The 21,880-nt window shown below is 27.0% G+C and overlaps 2 protein-coding genes across 3 annotated transcripts in view; one reads left to right on the forward strand and one right to left on the reverse strand.

The window, feature by feature from the left end:
• Positions 1 to 4,088, reverse strand: part of btv (dynein cytoplasmic heavy chain beethoven) — a 38,113-nt gene extending 34,025 nt beyond the window's left edge. Inside the window, exons 1-7 of one of the 2 annotated variants that reach the window (XM_086916299.1) lie at positions 3,742 to 4,088; positions 2,225 to 2,559; positions 1,859 to 2,021; positions 1,354 to 1,535; positions 1,180 to 1,292; positions 742 to 987; positions 236 to 456 (exon numbers count right to left, since the gene is read on the reverse strand). In XM_086916299.1, coding sequence (XP_086772425.1) covers positions 236 to 456; positions 742 to 987; positions 1,180 to 1,292; positions 1,354 to 1,535; positions 1,859 to 2,021; positions 2,225 to 2,559; positions 3,742 to 3,981 — 1,500 coding nt within the window. In that variant the 5' untranslated portion in view covers positions 3,982 to 4,088. Of the gene's footprint in view, positions 1 to 235; positions 457 to 741; positions 988 to 1,179; positions 1,293 to 1,353; positions 1,536 to 1,858; positions 2,022 to 2,224; positions 2,576 to 3,741 lie in introns of both variants that reach the window. The other variant, XM_086916306.1, reaches the window with a different exon arrangement.
• Positions 4,089 to 9,477: 5,389 nt separating this feature from the next.
• On the forward strand, positions 9,478 to 21,792 carry LOC100870849 (transmembrane reductase CYB561D2). Its single transcript, XM_003689717.4, has 3 exons — positions 9,478 to 9,628; positions 14,358 to 14,529; positions 17,143 to 21,792. Exons 2-3 carry the CDS (start codon positions 14,371 to 14,373, stop codon positions 17,680 to 17,682), a joined length of 699 nt encoding a protein of 232 aa, XP_003689765.1. The 5' UTR covers positions 9,478 to 9,628; positions 14,358 to 14,370; the 3' UTR covers positions 17,683 to 21,792.
• Positions 21,793 to 21,880: the final 88 nt, after the last annotated feature.

Below are 21,880 nucleotides of genomic sequence, written 5' to 3' on the forward strand. Positions count from 1 at the left end.
AAATGTTATTATAAAACAATATAAAACAATTTGTTCAAATATCTTGATGAGAAACTGTCAAACAATTATATATGAAAATGTTGTTCAGAATGACTTGACAATATATTTCAAAGAAAGAAAAATCCTTTTACTGAAGATATTGTTGTTTTAATATTTAGAATTCTTCTACATCTAATTTTACAGTATATGCATTGCAAAATTTGTTATAGGAAAAACGTATTAATTATAAAATTACCCAAGTGTCGACGAAGCTTTGTCTTTTCCTTTCAACATCTTTCAAAGCTGTTGTTAATCTCTCTGAAATTTCTTCGTATCCAGGAAGATCCGCTAGCAATTCCTTTCCTAATTTATTTAAACTTTCTAGTCTTAATTCCGCCGATCTAGCAGCTTGAACCTCTTGAAGTATTCTTGGGTTGTCTAACAAGTCATTCGTGTCCGGTCCAACCAAGCAATTTTCTTCAGCGACGTGAAACGTATGAATAAAATAATAAAAATAAACGAATTCAAGATCCAACATTCCAACAAAATTATCGTTAAAATAATTTAATCCTCAATTTCATCTGATTTTAATTTTAATTAATAAAAATTTTTCCACAAATGTCCAAATCATTGTGAATACAATGAATATGCTAATATTGAAAATATACAAACTTCTTTGCTAATATTTGGTTTTTTTTCAAAGTTTAATTTTCCAAGATTAAAAATTCTATACCAACTCCCTTGATTAAATTTTATAATTACCTATAAGATCTCCGTAAGCCGAAAGCAAAGTCTCCCGTTCTCCACGCAACACCCTTTTTAAACCGTCTCTTTTCAGCAGCTCGAAGTAGCGCCGAAACTCAGCGAGCAAAAAATTTGGAGTGGTGGCATCGGCAATTTGTGACTTCAATTTTAGCGCGACTCGTTCCTCGGCGGGTGCCAAACCCTCTTCAACCTTTCTCTTCAGTCGATTCCACTCGATGCCCTTGTCATCGTCGTCAAAGACCACTAACATGATTAATTAATATTAATCAAATAAAAAGTATGACAGTAATTTCGATGTATAAAACCAATGCGATATAAAGTACAATACATCGAAGTGTATATATTTATAGAAACAAAATGAATTGAAACAATTTAATTTGGACAGATTGAAAAATTATATCGCGATATTAAAACATCAAAAAATCCTAAAGATACCTCTGATGTCGTCGAGGCATTGCATCAAGTTATCCGTGCCAAGTCCAGATCTCTCATTCGATGTTAGCAATCTGGTTAATTGTCTATATTGAGCACGTAACTCGCCAATTTGCCTAAACAAATAACACGACGATAGCATTGAATCGAACAGGAAAAGACACGATACGAGGATACCTTAACCGTTTGCCAATTCTTGAACATCTTTCAGGGATATGATTGGTGCCCTTCCACGAATGAAGCGAATGATGAGGCCAAAACAGCGTGGTGAACTTTCCCACCATGTCTATCCATTTCTCGCATATCGCGGCACCACTCGATATTGCCTCGATTTTCACTCGATCGTCGCTAGTTCGAATCTGGAATTTGAAGATAAATTCATAATATCTGTAATAAAACAGGCTACGAATATTTATTTAAAAAAAAGAAAAAATCTACAGAATGATATGTGATATCACGATGAAAAGAAAACTTGAAATACTCAAAATATAATATCGAAATACTGTATCATTTTAGAAGAAAAGAGAAATTAAAGAGAGTTTGTTTATAATTATCTTCAGACAAAAGTGAAATTTATAACTCAAAAAAAAAACACGTAGAAATTCTGGCAAAGTTTGATAAGAACGTTATAAAAAGAAGAAGAAGAAGAAGAAGAAGAAGCACAACAGCTTAATCTTTTTACCTCCTCGATTGAATTTTTCACAAGAGACACCACCTCGTCTCCGATAACATCCAGAAAAGATTTCATACGTTGCTCGGTGTACACCAGATCCCCCAACTTCCACAAATCGTCGACGTAGCCGGACACAACTTCAACAGCGTCGTCCACGCTGATCAATCCATCGCTACGTGAAAGTGAATAAAGAAGGGAATATACTTAAATCGGCATGCTTAAATCTTTCCTGTTCTTTATGTACCAATTACGAGCGAAAAAGCGTTATCTTCGAAAAGTTTATATTGTTTGAAGGATTAATGTGAAGAAGATAAAATTTCTCATTGCCCCTTAATTTTTATTAAAATTCGAAACGACTTCTTTTTATTATAGCACCTCGCAACGGCAGCGCGCTCCAACTCGGCTCTGATGCTCCTCAAGATCTTCACACCCTCTCCATAGATCATTTTGTCGTGCGATCGTTTCGCGCTCTCCCATATCTTCCTCCAATAATTCTCCTCCTCGTGCACGGAGCCCGTGGCCGACGACGAGCCGAGAAGAAGATTCTCCTCCAGTTTCTTCAAGTAGGACGAATCCAGGCCGGATGATCGAAGCGTTGGCGCCCATACTTGACGGAGGGCCTCGATCAGCGTCGATCCTTTTCCACCGCCGGTAGTCGTCACGTGTACGAGATCGTGGAAATTCTTTTCCGTCACTGACGCCTCTGTTAACTGTATTAAATGTGTCCTGTAATATCCTCAATTATTTGTCTCGATCGATTTTCCATTAGAATCGAAAGATATTTAATTTTGAAATTTAACGAAAATGAATCGTAACGATATATATCTATAATTTGATAGTTTTAATTTTAAGAAATTATTTATTCGAAAGAGAGAAAAAAAATTTCAAAATTAAATTTCTATTATTCCACGAATATATCGTTCGTGTAAATTCGTATGTTTATAAACAGAAACTTTTTATGAAGGCATGTATTAATACATTTATATTATTTTATAAACATTTTATTTATTACGTGTATAACAATATTTTAGTTTTAGGCACATAATGTTAATTCTTATAATGATGAGATATGCATATGGATGCACAATTTGCATTCAATAATTTTCTGTTTGAAAGAATTGAAACTGAAAGTTCCAAGCTTCATTATGAATTCAGTTCTCTTCAATTAGAATTCTATGTAAACTTCATCATAAAATTAAGCTGTCTTTTGAATTAAAGCTACGATTTTATAAGATATGAAACATTTACATATTTTTACAATTATTTCACACAGTTTCAAAAAATAAAATCTAATTATAAGATAATGTATTAATTGAATAATAATTTTTCGATTTTATTGTGAATTAAAATCACATTAATTCTACACACGTTTAATTATTATTTTATTAATTTTTATTGAGAAAATAATTATTAATTTTAAAATATTATATTTTTTTTATTAAGAATATATATTTTATAATATAAAATATAATAGCATAGATCTTTCAGGCCAACATGTGTTCTCAGAGTTAATTCTGTAATTAATTTTTCCAAGTCAATTAAATGAATCTATTAAATTTTACGTAGCATTTGATCCATAAAGAAAATTGTGAAAAAATTTATTTATTTGAAAATTATTTATTTGAAAATCTACTTTAAAATCATAAAATTAAAAAAAGTAATCAGTTTTATATATTTTGCAACGATAATGAATATATTCGTTGGGATATAAAAGATTCCAACGTATTATTGAAAAATTACATAAATACCGAGTAACATTCATATTTTAAGGTTATGTTAATAAGAAAGAAATTAATCAACATCTAAAATAAATATCACAAATTCATCACTTTTAATAAATATGTTCACAATGTGTCACAACAACAGATTTTTATCTCCAATTATTTTCTTACCTTGAAGAAAACCAATGTGTTCTTGCCAATAGGCAATTCATTGCTCAACTTCAATTCCATTTTCTCATCCTCCTCATCAATTTCTGGTTGTGCACACAGAATTCTGCACGCGGCTCTGTCCAAAAAATTGTCCAGCACCGTCTCCTCGTCCCTAATTGTATCATTGTCTTTTAAAGGGACGCCGAAAAAGTGGCCTGCAGTGGACACTATCAACGATCTCCGTTTGTCAATCACCACCATTTTCGTAAATAGTGGAAATATTCTTTTAAAAAAAACGTTCTCGTTACGCTTCCATTGCGAAGTTTCCACGAAACGTTGGCCAAATGACCGCCCTTGTCGCGTGAGGATCGTTCAAGTTGTCATGACAACTCTTGGCCAACACAAACTTGCTGTCAGCCGATTCCACGTGCTGGCAGGATCGTACCTTTGTGTACTAAGCAGTGGTTGAAGCAATAAGGGCGCCATTTATAAGCAAACTTGTGAACTTGGAATGAGTTTTGCGTATTAAGCAATGATTAAAGATTAATGGAGGTATTATTTTTATTGTAAATAATTGTAAAGTTGAAATTTTTAAGAATTGAAAGGATCCTTATGAATAATGTACTAAGAAATTATAATAGAGACGTCATTTTTGATATAAATAATAAAACTTGGAATTTAAAGAAATTGAAAGAATTTTTGTGGATATTTTATTATCTATGATAAAATTATTTCGTGTAATAATGAATTTTTAACTTGATTTATTGAATCGTGGTTAAATTAATCTGGTTAATTAATCATCGATTAATTGTTTTTTCTTAATAGAAATTTAATTAAAATTACGTATAATATATATAAATATTGATTAATATTGATAAAATATTGTTGATATTAGATCTGAAATTAGATTAAAAAATTAATATTTTGTTAAAAAGAATGTTTAACAAAAAAAACTAACCAATTAAATTAATTTAATATATGATATTTCTAAAAATGATAATCATAATTAATGCAAAAAGAGAAAAAATCTTTATCAAGATAATCAAAAAATTTATTATAATGATAAATTATACTTACAATAATTTACGAAAGTTTACATGTATAATCCATTATGCTCTACGTATTCACAGTTTTATTGAAAACAAAGAATTGGTTTAAAAAATTAAATTTATATATTTTTAATGAAATTTTATGAATATATAATTTTTTTTTAATTCAAAGTTTTATTACTTTTTTCATAATTCTGTAATAGATAAAAATCTCAAATTATAAAATGTTCAAAATTTATTTTAAAAATTCTATCACTCTGTTGTAAAAAAATATTAAACAAAATTGTATTTAAAATTTGATTAAAACTTTTTGGGATTTCATCCCAATCTCGAAAAGATGGGGATTCCATCGATTAATTTAAAAAATTGCTTCATGTATAACTTATTAAGCTCTGCATACACAAAACTTTTATTAAAATCGGAATTTTTGACGTAAATTTCCGTACATATTAAATATTATAGATTACTTACTTTGAAAATAATAATATTTGCTTTTATTTATTGATGTGAATTATCGTGTAACGAATTTGACTATTACGTACGTACAAAAATATGCATCGATAATTTTTGATTGAGCATTGATTGCAATATACATTTACAAGATACATAATGCAAATAGACAAAATTACGTCAGCAAGAAAATATGCGAGGGAAAAAGGAAGACATTGCTCGTGATTCGACTTCTGACTCAGCTTCTTGCTACTTTGTATTTCTAACACTTATTGATATTAATTTATAATTATCATCCTAAATCCCTATGATAATATGATTGTCGCAACAAATCTCTGCTTCTCATTTTTATTAAATTACACAATAGAATAATACAAATGAACAAAATTTCAAAATAATATAAAAGTAAAAAGAAAATAATAAAAATTTATTTGGAACAAGCTATTATAAACCTTCTTCAATGTATCAATACTATAATTATCAAACCAATCAAATATATTTGTTTAACATTATTTGCTTTTCCAATTACTAAAAATTTGCAAAGCTAAAAATACAAATATAACATTAATATAACTAATATCTTATTGTATAAATATCTGAGCAATACTTTTTCCATACGACGATCTCATCAACGATTTCTCCAAAGGTTAAAACAATACTTTTTTCGAGTATTTCCACAATCTTTTTCTAAAATGAAATACAATACTACTTTTCTATACGTGTTCATAATTTTCGTAAAAGGCACTCTGAAGGCGTTTCAAAATGGCGTATGAAAAATCTTTAATAGCGCTCCAACGAAGGTAATAAATAAATAAGATTGTTGACTCTATTACCGCCGAATATTTGCATAATCAGATTATAACTGGCATCCACGCCTCGAATAAGCAATCAGAGTACATTCCGATGAGCGAGGCCAATTTATGCGCTCACGTATTAACTGTCCATGCATACTTCCGCCCGCAGCAAATGGCGTGTGCGATTGGAGAAGAAGGGAGTCGTGGCCGTTACCATTTGTCGGAGATATAAGTGACGTGGATATATCTGTTTACACGCCGTTTAATAGAATTTCATGCGTTCCTGATTACATCGCAATAGCATTATTTGTTACTGTAATTAATTAAGTAAATGATTCGAAATCATTGAATGACAATAGAAGCACAATTATCATTCAACATTAACGTTATAATGCGAACGTTAAATTGATGACTCTCGTCGTCGTAGATGATTTTGATGCAGAAATTTATTAAGAATTTATACGAGGAGAGATATAAAAATTATTAATAAAAGTTATGTTGAAAATATTTATTATTAAAGCAATGATTGAATAAGTAAATTGATGTAAATTGTGTGACGTTTTCGTGTGAAATATGTATATATATATTAGTCAATTACGTTTGACATTTAATAATTTTCGATATTAATATGCGTAATTACATGTTGCATATAAATACTTTCATTATCTTGATCGTTGTTACATTTTATACATATATTTTTCTGTGTGCAGGATTTTGCATTTGTGCAATGTGATCATATCGAATGTTGTTTAGACAATGTAGTTGTTATATAAATTGTCGAGTCTTAAAAAATCATTTTTATCACATAAAATACTTCGTACTTTGAAAATATTTAAAATTGTAATTAAAAATTAAAATCTGTAATTTGCATTTTTTGATATGAAGAGAAAAAATAAAAAATCTCAATCGAATCAGGATTAATAAAATAAGTAGTTAAAATTACATTATTTTCATATGGGTTCAAATGCCACAGCAATTTTTTCACAGTGATGTAAAATTAAAGATACACAGAGGGTCCAAAAAGAAATCTCATCCGATGGGAAATCACTCGTCGTTGCACGAGGAAGTCGTATTTCTGTGTATAATCATTGAATGTCGAGAGATCTTCCTTTTATCTCATTCGCAGTTAAATTTACCAGACCAGCAAAAAAAAAAAAAAAAAATCTTCGTTATGTGGAATATTTGCTTTAATGATTATACGTAGTTAAACCATATCGTCGTGTAATCGGTGACCATTCACATTTTAAAAATGCTGTTATAAAGTTTGTCACGGTTTTAAAAAAGAGTATGAAATTTACGAATTACTTAAAATAAATTGTACGAGAAATATTTTACAAAAGGAATTATGTATATCTCATAATTGTAATATTTGATATATATTTAAAAAATTATTTGATAACGTTTATTAACTTGTATAATATAATTGTACAATTTTAGAAATTACCTTAAATACGTTAATATTATGCAATATTATATAATAAATAATGTAATAATAGAAATGTATGTATTATAATATATTTCTCATTAGAAATTTATAATAATGATATCCTAATAAATATTAATTGAATAATATATTTTATTAAATATATATTTGAAAATTTATTTTCAGAGAGAGAGAAATATTGCTAAAAATGAATTCCTTTATCTTATTTTCGAAACATTAAAAAATTAGAAATTACATACATTATTAACACGTTTGAAATTAGCAGATAGATGCGAAAATAATTTTTTCAAAGATCTTTACAAAACATATGAATAATAAATGATATCAAGAGTAAGTAAATAGGTTAATGAAGTCGTAAGTTTATGTAAATCTTTTTTATTATAAATAATTTAAAATAATATGTAATTTTATTTAAAACCTGTCGAATCAATCAAAACATATTACAATAAGTATGTTATTTCCAATTTTAATTATATTAAAGTATATATTCACATATAGATCATCATATTTAACGAGCATAAAGTGAATTATAAAATTTGAATATATGATATTAAATCATATATCCAAATATATTTCCTCTCATTCTAAGGGAATTAAAACATATATACACACACACACAAGATAAATCTTCTCCCTTATATCACGTTATCAACAACATTCTCCACTTAACCCTCAATAAAATCGTGTCACTTAAAGCTTGCATTCCTACGTGATCCTCTGCCTTTTTATTTCATTCATTTCATTTTATTCCTTTCTCATCCATTCTATTTTTTATTATTCTATTTCACTACTATCTTTATTACCATATAACTATATGGCTATATATATTATATAACTTCAAAAGGATCATAAAGTAACTTTGAAATCCCCATTTACTATTATTTGCAATTATGTAAAAACTATTGTAATAAGAATCCTTATTTATTTTACTATACCAAGATATAATGAAATAATTTATGATCTATTGTATCCAAACAATGTTATATTCCTTCAATATTTCCTATGACAATTTTTTGATACTTCTTTTTCATTTTTTTATTTCATTTACTTTGTATACAATATAATCTTTAAAAATAGAATATTACATTTATCTAATCCTGAAATGAATTTAATTGAATTTTTATACGATTGTGAAATTATTTGACTGTATCAAAAGAAGGAAACACTGTTTGAACTTTATTCAAATATCTAAATTATTGATGCATACCAACCTTCGATAAATTCAAACAAAATCTAAGTAAACGAATCTAAATAATCCAAATAAGATCTAAGTAACGAATTTATTAGATTTAAAATAATAATTATTCCCAATCCTATAGTAAATTTGAGCATAATTGAGCGGATTCTTAATACAAAAATAAAATTAAAAACAACTTTTGAAAAATTATAATAGCTACTAAATATTATTGTATGATATTTATATTATTATGATTGTAACTTTGGTTATTTCAATCGTCAAGGGTTGTTTTAAATTTGCGCATTTCCCTAATCTCTTAAAAGAACTCTTTGAAGATAAATATTAAGCACAATAATAATCACTCGTCACACACATTTTGATTGTCAATCACCATGATTTTTGTTTATACAAATGATGGATAAATCGTATACCGACATGTCACATATCACTGTCATGTATGCATATATAAAGTCAATTTAAATTCAACTTATAATAATAACAATCATCTTTTTTTGCGACTATTTCGAAAACCAAACACAAGCGGCGATTACATGCATATAGAGAGAAATGATTCTTGTTTTCCGTATAATTCATGAAAATTTCCCTTTTTCAAATTGTCGAAATTATCGAAAAACGTGTTTAAAAAGAGAGCAGATGCTGCTAATACACGATGTTGGACCATGAAAAAACGAACAATGAATCCGCTTCTACCGAGTGTCCGTTTTATATGCGAGAGATTAGACGCGGCCAAGGTTACATTTACTCCACGATTTTTCTCGTTGTTCGTAAGGAATTGGCAACGTAGCGATAGATCGTTGCAACCATGGTAGAATTCACGCCTCAGTCGAAGCGCGGACGTTGTTCCGTGCTCTTCCTTTTTCGTTTATTTTTCATTCGAATTTATTTCCACTTTTACAGGAAATCGGTTCACAGTGAATCCTGGTGAATTCTTTTTCTTCGAACGCCCAATTTAACGAGTCTACGATTGTCCGAGGTAAGTCGGATGATATACTTTCCATCCTTGCATCGTGAAAATGCAATGAGAAAAATGTTTGTTTATTTGTGAATTAAAGTTAATGGAAAATATAGGCTGTTTATTGTTAGATTTCATCGAGAGATGATTTATGAAATATTTATGGAAACTTATATTTTTATGAGCATACATAAGGCAATGGGGTCTATGGATATCTATAGAGTTATGGCGTTTATAATTATAATGAATATTTTGAATATTTTTTGTGTGTTTTTATATGTTTATATTATTGTATATTTGTGTTTATATATTTTTCAATATTTTATCTTTTTCTAAAATTCTTGATTACGTTTGTGGATCGATTTTAAGATTTATGATAAAAATAATAGTTTATTGTTTTCTTATTGTTTGTTTGGAAAAAATTTTTCATTTTTCTCGCATTGAAAATAAAATGGGAAATTATTAGAATGAATCTCATTCATGAAATGTCTCTAATTAGTAGATTTTAAGAAATGATGATAGGATCAATTACAAAATGAATTCCAAAAACTTTTAACTCGCCATTAAAGTTTTCAAATCTATTTTAAAATTCAATGAAAACTTTTTCATTAAATTTTTCTGTATATCAAAAGATAAAAATCTCTGTTATAATTACAACTATATAAAGTATAAATTTTTCTAATTCACGAACATTGTGTTCAAGAAATTATACCGAATTGAATCATTTCATCTTTTTACAAGAATTAATATTTTCATTTTCATATTTTTTGAGCTATTTTTATTAGCTATTTTTACATCATTGCCTATGATTTCCTCTTATACAAAAGTTTCACGATATGCTCCATTTTTAATACTTCTTATACAAAAATTAAGCTCCACAATATACCCCATTTTTAATAAAAAGTTATGCTTAAATGTGAGATTCGCGTGATACCCTCGATGTACAATGTATTTTCGAATGGTGAAAGTAGAGCATATCTGAAAGAGTGCTAATGTGCATCACGTACAAAGGGCGTAATGATATTATGATAAATAATCTCGCATAATTAATAGGATTGGATATTACTATTCATCAACTTGATAATCCTCCCACGTTTTTCGTTTCGTCATAAATAAATAATGAATCATCGATAGAGGAATCTTCAATTTGTTTGAAATGTCATAGCTTTTAACGATTTTGATTTTTTTTTTTCACGCTTCAATCGTTATTTGATCTTTTCCTTAAGTTGTTCTAAATAATTTTTTTAATTTGATTAAAAAATTTTGTTTCCTCAAATTTCTAATTTTTCGAAATTTTCTTAAATTCATCATCTCAAATATGAATCAATATTAACACAGAAATTGTCAACTTGTTAAAGAAAATGTTTGTTCTATCATAATTTTATTACTTTTATGTCCCAATCGTTATAACTTTCTTTCTTTTTATTTTTAAACATTATTGAATACTTGTACTTGCAATAAGAGAAGGATTGAATATTTTTATCGTTATTAATAATAATTTTCGTGATTGAATTAATAATATTTTTGTGAAATTCTTCAAAATTGAACATGTACAATCAATTGACGAAGTTTTCAAATTCAATTTTCTCGAAAATTAATTGTATAAACAAATTTTATTGACATCGACAATCTGTGATACGATTTATACAATTGAAAAAATGCAGAAATTATCGAAATAAATATATACGAATACTTTTCAAATATGCTTTGTAGATTATAGACTAACATGTTTCTCTATATCAATATAAAGTTATTAATCTCTATCACATTGCATAATTATAAAAATATTATTTGCAAACGTTATTGAAATTCTTACTCATAAAGAAACTATTACTAGATATTTCTAGATAATATTCATAATACTATTATCTAACTACTTATCTACTAATCTTTATTTTTTCACAATTCACAAATTTTTTTCTTATTAAATTAATAATAAAAAATAAAATTTTTTAGCTTTTACGTTCAAAGTTCTACAACTTTTTTTAATCTTTAACTCTAAATAAGATTATCATAAATGGATTTTACAACGTTCATTAATTTATTAATACAGACTTTTATATAAATAATAAATACTCATATAACATGATATCGACATCAATTTCGACTTCGTTCTCTCAAAATTAAATAAAATTAATATTTTTCCTTAAGTTTCTTACGTAAATTTTATACCTTATTTTTAGAATCTATTTTTAAAATCATTTCAATTCGATTCTCTCGCGAAGAAAAGTTTCCTTGAATCTAATTTAATTATTATACGCGATATTTTACAGGAATAACTTTCATAAAAAAAAAAAAAGGAGAGAGAGAAAACAATTTGAGTGGTTATATATTGTGAAGTCGAAACGATATTCGACTTGCAATTAAAATCAGTATTTCAATTGAACTTTCTCGATCAATATCCACACACAATTTTCATGGAACAGCGAACTTGCAGTAGACGATTCAGAAAATTTAAATGGGACGTGAGAAAACAAGGAAATTGTGTTCTCTCCAGCAAATCGTTGCCAGCCATCCGAAACCTTACCGAGGGCGGTCGTACGTTCATTCTATTCAAGGAAATGAACACTGAAAATGAACTGAGAATTCGCAGTCGTTAACACTTGACTCTTGTCGTTTCTTTGACTTAATTAATAATTACGACGTTATAACGGTATAACAGAAAAAAAAATTAAAAACTCAATTGCCAATGATACGTTTGCAATTATATTAATAATAACAGTGATACAATTAAATAATTATTATTTTCGCACAATATTTATAATTTGTTAACGATACGTTGTTGATCATAGTAATTCAAAAAATTCGATAAATATTCTTTTTAGGAAAAAAAAAATAGCATTCTGATTTCCAATCATGTTTGCAATCTCTTCTTTCAATATTATAATTAGAATTATCAAATCTTTTAATAAGCGTTTTATTGTCAATTATGAATTCTGTTGTATAAACTTACTTGTTTCAATTTAAATGAAAATTAAGTATATACAATTATTTTTTAAAAATGACTAAGTAATTTTTTAAAAATGACAAGATGACCAGTGTTTTCAATTTAAGTGTGAAACTGAATCTTCATTATACAAATGTACTATTCAGCATTTTGTTATCCAAACTACACTACACTATCTCTATTCCCAACATAAACATATGTCTTTTACTACAGCAGAGGAAATAGAGCTTAATTTCAAATTTGATGAATATATTTGCATAATATATATTATACTATTGGAACAAAATTGAAAATACTTAAGAAATTAGAAAGCAATGAGATTATTATACAATTAATATATGTATAATATTGAGAAATCATCAAATTATTGAAATTAAAAAAGAAAGGGTATATATTCCTTTATATATTGAAAAATTTATACTATTGTGTTAGATAATTTTATAATAAAAATCATCTTTTATATAATTATCTCAATTTTATCATAAATAAGCATCTTAGAAAAATCTAAGTTTCAATTATTATTTAATATTTAATTAAGTTTTTGACTAACTAAATAATGATTGAGAATACGATTATTCTTCAAGCAAGGATAAATAGGATAGGAGAGTATAAAATTTCTATTTAAAAGAATTTCTATTTAGCTTTCAAAACAGAGTTATATTCATCAGAATATTTCTCTTTCAAGAAAAGCTTGAAAACAATGATTTGAATTCAATCGTTGTTCTTTCGTCTTATTTTAAGCCATAGAGTCTGCCTGATCCCGTTTCTATTATAAATTAGTCATTATTCACTACTACAAATATTATTATTAATACTACATCTCATTATTAAAAAATATTTAATCCAAGATTTTCGAACAAGATTTCCAAAAATATTACATTAATATTGAATTAGGAAGATATGTCACTACTTAAATCTTTCACTTCTTTAACGAAAATGAAAATTGTTTTAATTTCTATTAATTATTTCTTTAGAAAATATAACAATTATCTGCACAAAACTCGATTAATTTGATGTTATTTGAAAGACTATTTAAATGACAACATAGCAGAACTGAAGCAATAAAACTGATTCTTCGATCTTGACCAACGTTTGCGTAATCATTAGTTTCATTTATTGAGTTAAAAAAAAACGACTTTCCGCGTGTTTAACCAAATAGATGCTGAAAGAAATGTGGAATCATGTCGCGCAATTAGCAATGAATCACACGTCGCGCATCTAAACGATCGTAGGAGAAGTTGCGTCAAGAGCTGAGATGTAGTGTAGAATTTATTGTTTTTCTTGTAAACAGAAGAACAGAAGGAATTGAACTTTTTTTTTTTTTGAAGTTAAAATAGATCCCAAGATCAAAGATCCCAAGATCTAAACAAATTTTTCTTAAATTTAAGATATTTATTCTAAATTGTAAATATATAGAATTATACGTTAAAGTCGGTGAAAATTTTATCAAAATACATTCAAATATTAATTCTTTGCAACAACAAACTTGTAGTTAAAATTAAATTATATTAAACTAATGTTGTTATTAGTATGTTATTATTATTCAATTATTACTATTGTTAAAATTCTTGTGAAACAATTCATATAGAAAATATCAAAACATATCGATCTCTTCGAATGATAATGATTAAAAAGTTGTTTGAAGAATTCATGAAAATCGTTAATGATTCGTTTAAATCATTTCAATTAAATTAATAAAAATGAACTAACTAAAATTGCAAAATACTTTTTATGAGCTAAGTAAAATTATTCATTGCTTATTCTTTTCTCATTGTTATTGCTATTTAATAATCACTTTTTCAGGTAACACACAAAAATGAATAACGAAGCGGCCAAAGCACGACCAAGCATCATTTTGCTGACATTGTCAACTATTACGCACATCCTCTTATTAGCACCAGTAATATATATACTGGTTCTGTCCTTTCAACCTCTCATGTTTCTCTCCTGGCACGTTATTTTGTCAACCTTGGGAGTAAGTAGCCGTCTTAGCCAACACTAATTGCACAATGTAGCAAACTAATGAAAACAGGTGAATCAGAAATCTAGGTGGTTGACTCCTACATTTGTAATGGTAACCCATTAATATCTTGAAAAGTTTATCGAACGAATAATATTAAGCAACGCGATGAAGCAACGCGATTGATTCTCGAGAAAAATCGATAAAACTGCCTCGTTGAAAATTCTCAGCAATAGCTCCTTTTATTATACCTGAAATCTAATCTTTGTTTTGTCATATAATAATTTTTTATTTGAGAAATGTAAATTGGTATTTTTTTTTTTTTTTCAATTTCTAATCGAATGTTGGAAAGGAATAATAATATATAACTTTGCAAAAAGGAAAATGAGAACGTTTGTTGATATCAACAATGTTTCAATCGAAATTAATCCTCTTTTGATTAATAAATCTCCTTTTTACTTGAAAAGAGCTAATTAAAAAGATGATTCGTGGAAAGTTTCGAATATGAAATATCATCTACTAGGAAATAGGAAGATCGTTTATGTGGATAACCACAACTTTTTTCGTTTTTATGAAAGGGTGATCTATGTTTCATACTGGATAAGTAACGAAGAACGTAATATTAGATTGATTGAAAGTTGTTAAATTTTTCTTGTAAAAGAAAATCCAGTATACTATAACTCAGCTATTTTTATAATGATTTAAAATTAGACTTATGAATTTTTTGCCATAAATTGATCAAATATATTTTATGAAAGTAAGAAATAATAGAATAAAAGTAACTTTATTAGATAAATTGATAATTTGAATCTCTGTAAAATGTTTGATTAAAGTAATATATTAAATATTGAAGAATATCGAAATACTTCTTTACATGTAATATCTAAATAGTATTAGACGTATCATTTTCACAAATTGATATATAAAATTTTAAAAATGATTCACTATTAAAGTGTCTCTAATTATTTTTCTTGTAGTTATTAGGTTTGAGTTTAAAAATATCTTGATGTTATGATCTAATGCAATGCATTTAATCCATCTATAAGATATTATGTGTAAATGGATAACAAAACAGTGAATATTTCTTTATATTTTTAAGATACAATATGTATATAATAAAATTGCAGGATTGATATCAGATTATTTGTTTAAAAAAGTTTTTTAATATTTTTAAGAATTTCGCATGTAAAAGACATAAAATGTAGTAATGATTCAAAGACTTCATTTAAGTATCTCAACTGTTAGATCATCGTTGTATTTGGAAGAATGCTGGCTTCTATTTATTGAGAAACGCATTGAATAATGTTTCTTAAATAAATCAAATGTGTGCGAATCAAGAACACACGGTATATAAAATTAAGCGAAAAATAAAGTTTCAATAAAGCAAAAGAAAATCACCTGATACAAACGAAATTGGCATTGATCATTGAAATATTCCCTAGAAAATAGAGAGGAAAGGAGTATCATGTCAATTCATTATCTTCTTAAAACACTGCAGGCATTCACACATACACACCGAATTAAACCGAGAACGAATTCATCGTTGACCTAGATCGACAAATTGATTGCAACATTCCCCGAGTTAAATTAAAACGATCACCATTGTTTCCAATTGCTCTGCCCATCAAAAAATCCTCGAATAATAACAAATATTCAAAAAAAAAAACAATTAATAATTCTTACCATTGCTTAGAATTTTTAGAATTTTATCCCAATATTTCATTAATTAGCTTTTTAAAGGATCAAATGATTAAATTAAAATTCATGTATAGACACAATGATGAATTTATCATTATTCATAAGTCATAAACTTTTCCAAAAAACTTAAAAAATCCCTAGAGAAAGCATCCCAACAACATCAATGTGAAATATATTCCTTTCAATTTTTTACTAATGATCAATATTGATCATTGATTCATGTTAATTCTGTAACACAAACATGATCAATATATGCACAAATAAACAACACAATAAAGATACTGACATTGTTATAATATCAATATGTTATCTAATTTCTTTAATGAAATTAGGTGCAATGTTATCAATGATTATCTTCTTGAAGAATGAAATGAATGATTAAATTAAAATTTATTTATAACAGATAAGTTCATTAATCAAGATTCAACCAGAAAATTATTTTCCCAAAAAAAATCTCAATAACATCAAGAATGAGGAATTCTTCTTAATTTTTTAATAGAAAATTCTTAGAGAAAGTATCCCATCAACATCAAGAATGAGAAATTCCTCTTAATTTCTTAATAGAAAATTCTTAAAGAAAATATCAATATGAAAAGGAACGTGGAATTTTTTAATAGAAAAAAATCTCTAGAGAAAATATTCCAACAACATGAACAGAGAATATAGAATTCTTCTTTTAATTTTTTAACTATACAATAGTCAACTGATCTAATTAATAATCATGTAATCATGATTAATATGTAAAAATATTAACATCGAAATATCAGGCTCTAAGTGAAATTAGCTACAATGTTAACGAAACGTTGGGATAAAATTTCTACTGTTGAATTTCGCGCTCTAAACCAATCTCTTACAACAATTATAAACAATAATAATTTCACAAAACAAACCGTGAAATGCCACGAATAACAATTTGTCTCGTTGACACAGGTCGGACTTTTGACAATGGAGGGAGTGTTCTGCGTTTCTGGCGACGCTTTCATGAATTGGAAGGTGTCCAAGATGAACAGAGGAATGATTCACTTGATCCTTACTCTAGTAGGATTAGTGCTGGTGTTGATCGGTCTGATCATCATCATAATCGCCAAGGTAGAATACAAGAAGCCTCACTTCGTCACGCCACACGGGATTGTCAGCTTGATCAGCATCATCTTAGCGGTTGTGATAGCCGCGTCCGGCTTCGCCGTTATCTTTGACAAATGTCTGTATCATGGTTGCATGAGACCAGCAATTCTGAAAATCTTGCATTCGTTCGGCGGCATTTTGGCCACGATACTCTTGCTAGCTGGCCTGATCACCGGGATTTACACATTTTGGTGGCCTGGTACTTGCCTTGGAAGAATCCTCACGGTCGTGTCATTCGTCATTGCCGCTTGCTATATCTTTTTTAAGCCGAGTTTGGGTATCATTTCTAGGATCAAAGTGCTTATTGCAGGAACACCTGAAGGCACGAATGAAATTGAACAATGAATATAATTGATTGTGATTTTGGAAATGATTGTTTCATTGTTTGATTCATTGTTGATGATCAAATTGGATTGGATATTAAAATTTTCTATTGTAGCTAATTATACAAGGGATTGTCTTATTTAAAATAAGATAATTTAATTCTATCCTTTTGTTGTGATAGTTCTGAAAGATATAATATATATATATCTTTTTTTTTTTGTTTTGTTTTTCATGCAGTTTGAATTGTATAAAATGATGAATATATTGTAAAAAAAAAAAAAATATATATTTTTGTACCATGTTCTTTTCGTCAGATTTTAAAATCATCATTATAATGATATTATATTTCTGCGCTTTGATATAATATTAATATATTATGCTATGGTAATATTATAGTATAGTATAATATACAGCATAGATAATACTGTAGTAATGCACTATAATAATAACATCGTGTGCTATATACACAGAATAATATAAGGCTAATAATACAATATATTCTACAATATTACACTGCTTAATAGAGTAAATGTAACAACGTGCATCGTACTATAATTCAATAAATTGTTATAGTATTTTGTATTGTATTATTATATATAATTATTCAATATAGTACTCTAACATTAGTATTATCTAATGCAGTATAGTAGATAGTTATGCTATACTATAAAATCTCTGTATATATGATATAGCATAATATTTTTAATATTTAAAACAGAAGGAAACGTTTTCAAACTTTTATATGAAATTAAAGGGCTTAAAGAAGAAGAAACAGAGAAATTCTCAATATTTAAATAATAATGTTGTTGAAAATTTATAAAGTAAAGTATAATGTGTTGCAAAAATATTATTTTATCAGAAAATTTTTTATTTTGAAAAATCTGACTTTAACAGAAAATTTTTGTGTACATAGAACATAGATTATTTAATAATTTATTTTTCTTGAATTCGAAATTAATCTTTAAATTTTTATTATTTCTTTCTTATATATAATTTCAATGTTGGAAATATTTTTTCTATAACAACAAAGTTGTAGAGCATTGAATATTTTACGTGAAATAATAATTTAATTTATTTTATATTTTACGAAATTATTTTTAAGAAACGAAAATAGTATTGAAACTATACATTTCTTCGAAGTAATATTCCATTTAATAAAAAAAAATTGCTACATGTATGTGTAAACTATTATAGTGTACATATTTTAGTTTACAAAATTTTATATTAAACAGAATTATTATTTGTTTTGACGAACACTTTTCATGACAATTTATTAATTGAATTCACATAACGCGTATGAATACGTTTACGATTGGCTATATAAATTTTCACTTATCTATTAACAAAAAGGATTTTATTTTTTCAGATTAATTCAGATTAATGTACAACAATCAATATCAAAATTTAAAGTATATATTCAAAAACATAATTGTATTCAGAATTTGTTTAGAATCCGTTCATTTGGACGAAATTACGATACTTTTCGATCAGGATTGCGATAATGACAGAAATCGATATGAAATGTCATTTTTATCAGACTATTTCACGTCATTTTGCATTTCTTCATCGTGCCACGTAATTAAATAAGATCTGATCTGAGTTAATCGAAACATTAGTGGTCGAACACGTGATCAAAATTCTTTTTAAGAGAATATTGAAAATATTTTCACAAAGTTCGTACTTTTTAGAGGAAGAAAACTTTTTAAAACTCAGACGCACATTCCGTCCTTCAATGATTTTTCAAACGATCATTGACAAATGTTGTAATTCCTTATTAGATAATCATTGTAATATTTAAGATATTTAAATAATTCGATTATTTCATATTAAAGTAAAATTCAATTCAAATTTTGATCTATGAAATTTGATGCAAAGAATTGTAAAATGTCATCAAAGTATAAAAGAGTACAAGTTTAAACTATATTCATGACAATTTGAATAAGCGATATTTACTCCTCTTTAGACAAATTGAATCTATCTACGTCCAAGTTTAATTTCATTATTGTTCCAGAATCTTTCCTAAGAATAGCGTTTATCAAATCTTTTTTAAAAATATTTTAATAAAAAAAGAAATTCAAAACTTCACTTAAATCATGGCGCTCGATTCAACAATCCAATTTACCTACAGCGAATCAATCAAGAAGTAAGATATTTGAAATTAAATATCGCAATGCAATAAATTCCCGATGAAAACAATATTTATTTCACCGTTGCTGTGTTCATCGAATCGTATCATTGTATAAAATAAAAAGAGAGAAACGAGATGTCGATACAAATGTACGAAAAATGCTTGTATACTCATCGATAAAACAGATGTATATATCTTTAAAAATGTACAAATAAGTATTTATAAAAGAATGTTTAACTGAAAAAAAAGAGATGCAGATTTTAATTCTTAACCGTTTGAACGTTTAATATTAGTTAATATAAGCTTAAATGAACGAATAGAGAACGAACAGAGGTGGTGGCGTTATCGTCAACCATATATATCAACACTTTATTAATTTTACACACGCATCATATACATATACATAGAATTTACATAATGTATATATCTTTCGCAATGCAATGTACATGTATATTAATACAATTTCTTATTCTCATATATAATTTCATCGCCTCTTAATAAATACCTCTCTCTAATTTCTCCTCTTCTTGGACATTTTCTTAATTCTTTCTAATCAACGTACGATAAACATTTCGAATCGAATTGATCATTTCGTGAAACTTTCCTTTCTCTCGTAATTTTTTTTTTTTTTTTTTTTTCGTTTTATGTGAAACATCATTTTATATCAATATGTTTTACATCGTTACATTTATATTATTTGCTTTTGTATACGTATATACACGAATATCGACCAAAAATTTGAAATCGACATGCATAAAACTTAAGAATCGAAAAAAAAAAAAGAAATTTATGTCTCCGTCAAAATTGTATAAATGTAGAAAAGAATTTCAATAACACGATTAAAAAAAATTGGTATTGGATATTGTGCGTAGGAAAATAATTCTAAATTTTTGGCCTGTAGTGTATATATGTATATATATATATATATATATATATGTATATTTATACATGCATATGTAAATAAGTACACATTTTGGTTTAAATTTTTCCTTTTTTTTTTACGACGCTCTTTTTATAACTTGACTGTCTTAAAATTATATGCACTCTTTTTCTACTTCTGTTTGACATTCGCTACACTTATATCTCATATGTGTCTCTCGATCTCGATTGAAAATCAAATTGGAGCATGAGTTTATTCTTATATAACGATTTAACAATTTTTAACAAACAATACGCTAATTTTTAATAAATCCTTTAATCGATATTAATTCGAGATATTAATTATAAAAAGAAAACACTTGTTTACGAACTTGTTGTTTGAGATTAAGAAATCGAGAGACACAATGGCGTGCCAGAATTACAACTTTTCAATATATAATTTCTCATAGATTCCAATTTAATTCTATTCATCTATAATCCAACATTTTTCACCGACGTACAAAAATCTGTTTTTATTAACGAACAAATTATTAATCCTATCGTCTCCACGAAATATAACACATCTTTTATCACCTACGCTATCCTCGCTCTCGAACGCTTTTCTCTTTCTCGATTAGCTCTAGGACACGTTACTTTGTACTGTTCGCTCTACTGGTTGCTCTTGGTGACGTAAAATCCGCAACGTTGTTCGATAAATTCGAACGATATATCGAACGCAACAAATTAAAACAATCTGTTTTGTTTAATCTCCTTTTTATTTTAAATGATTTAAAAAAAGACAAAATAACATTCGTAATAATAACAAATCAAATTATATTATAAGAAATAATTTATTTAAATATTTTTTAAACTTTTTTTTTTAACAAATAATAGCTGAAATTATTAAAAATTATTGCAAATGCAAATCGATGAAAATTGTACAAAAAGCTTCGAACAGGCAAATAATCGAACTTATTCGCTATAAATCTTTAATTACACATCATGTATAACAGTATAATCGAGTTTAGGTTTATTTATTTCGCACGAAGATTAAAATTAATATTTACAAATAACAAAATTTTGAAACGAGTATTCGCATCAACAAGATTTGAAAAAAAAAAAAAAAAGAAAGAAAGAAAGAAAAATTCAACAAAAATGGAATTACATTTGAAATATGATCTTCTAATTCTTTCTTCTCATTTTAATATCGACGTATTACCGTGTTGTTACTGA

Source organism: Apis florea, unplaced genomic scaffold, assembly GCF_048593485.1.
Source record: "Apis florea isolate Af1SG1 unplaced genomic scaffold, ASM4859348v1 contig_2190_pilon, whole genome shotgun sequence".
Lineage (NCBI taxonomy): Eukaryota > Metazoa > Arthropoda > Insecta > Hymenoptera > Apidae > Apis > Apis florea.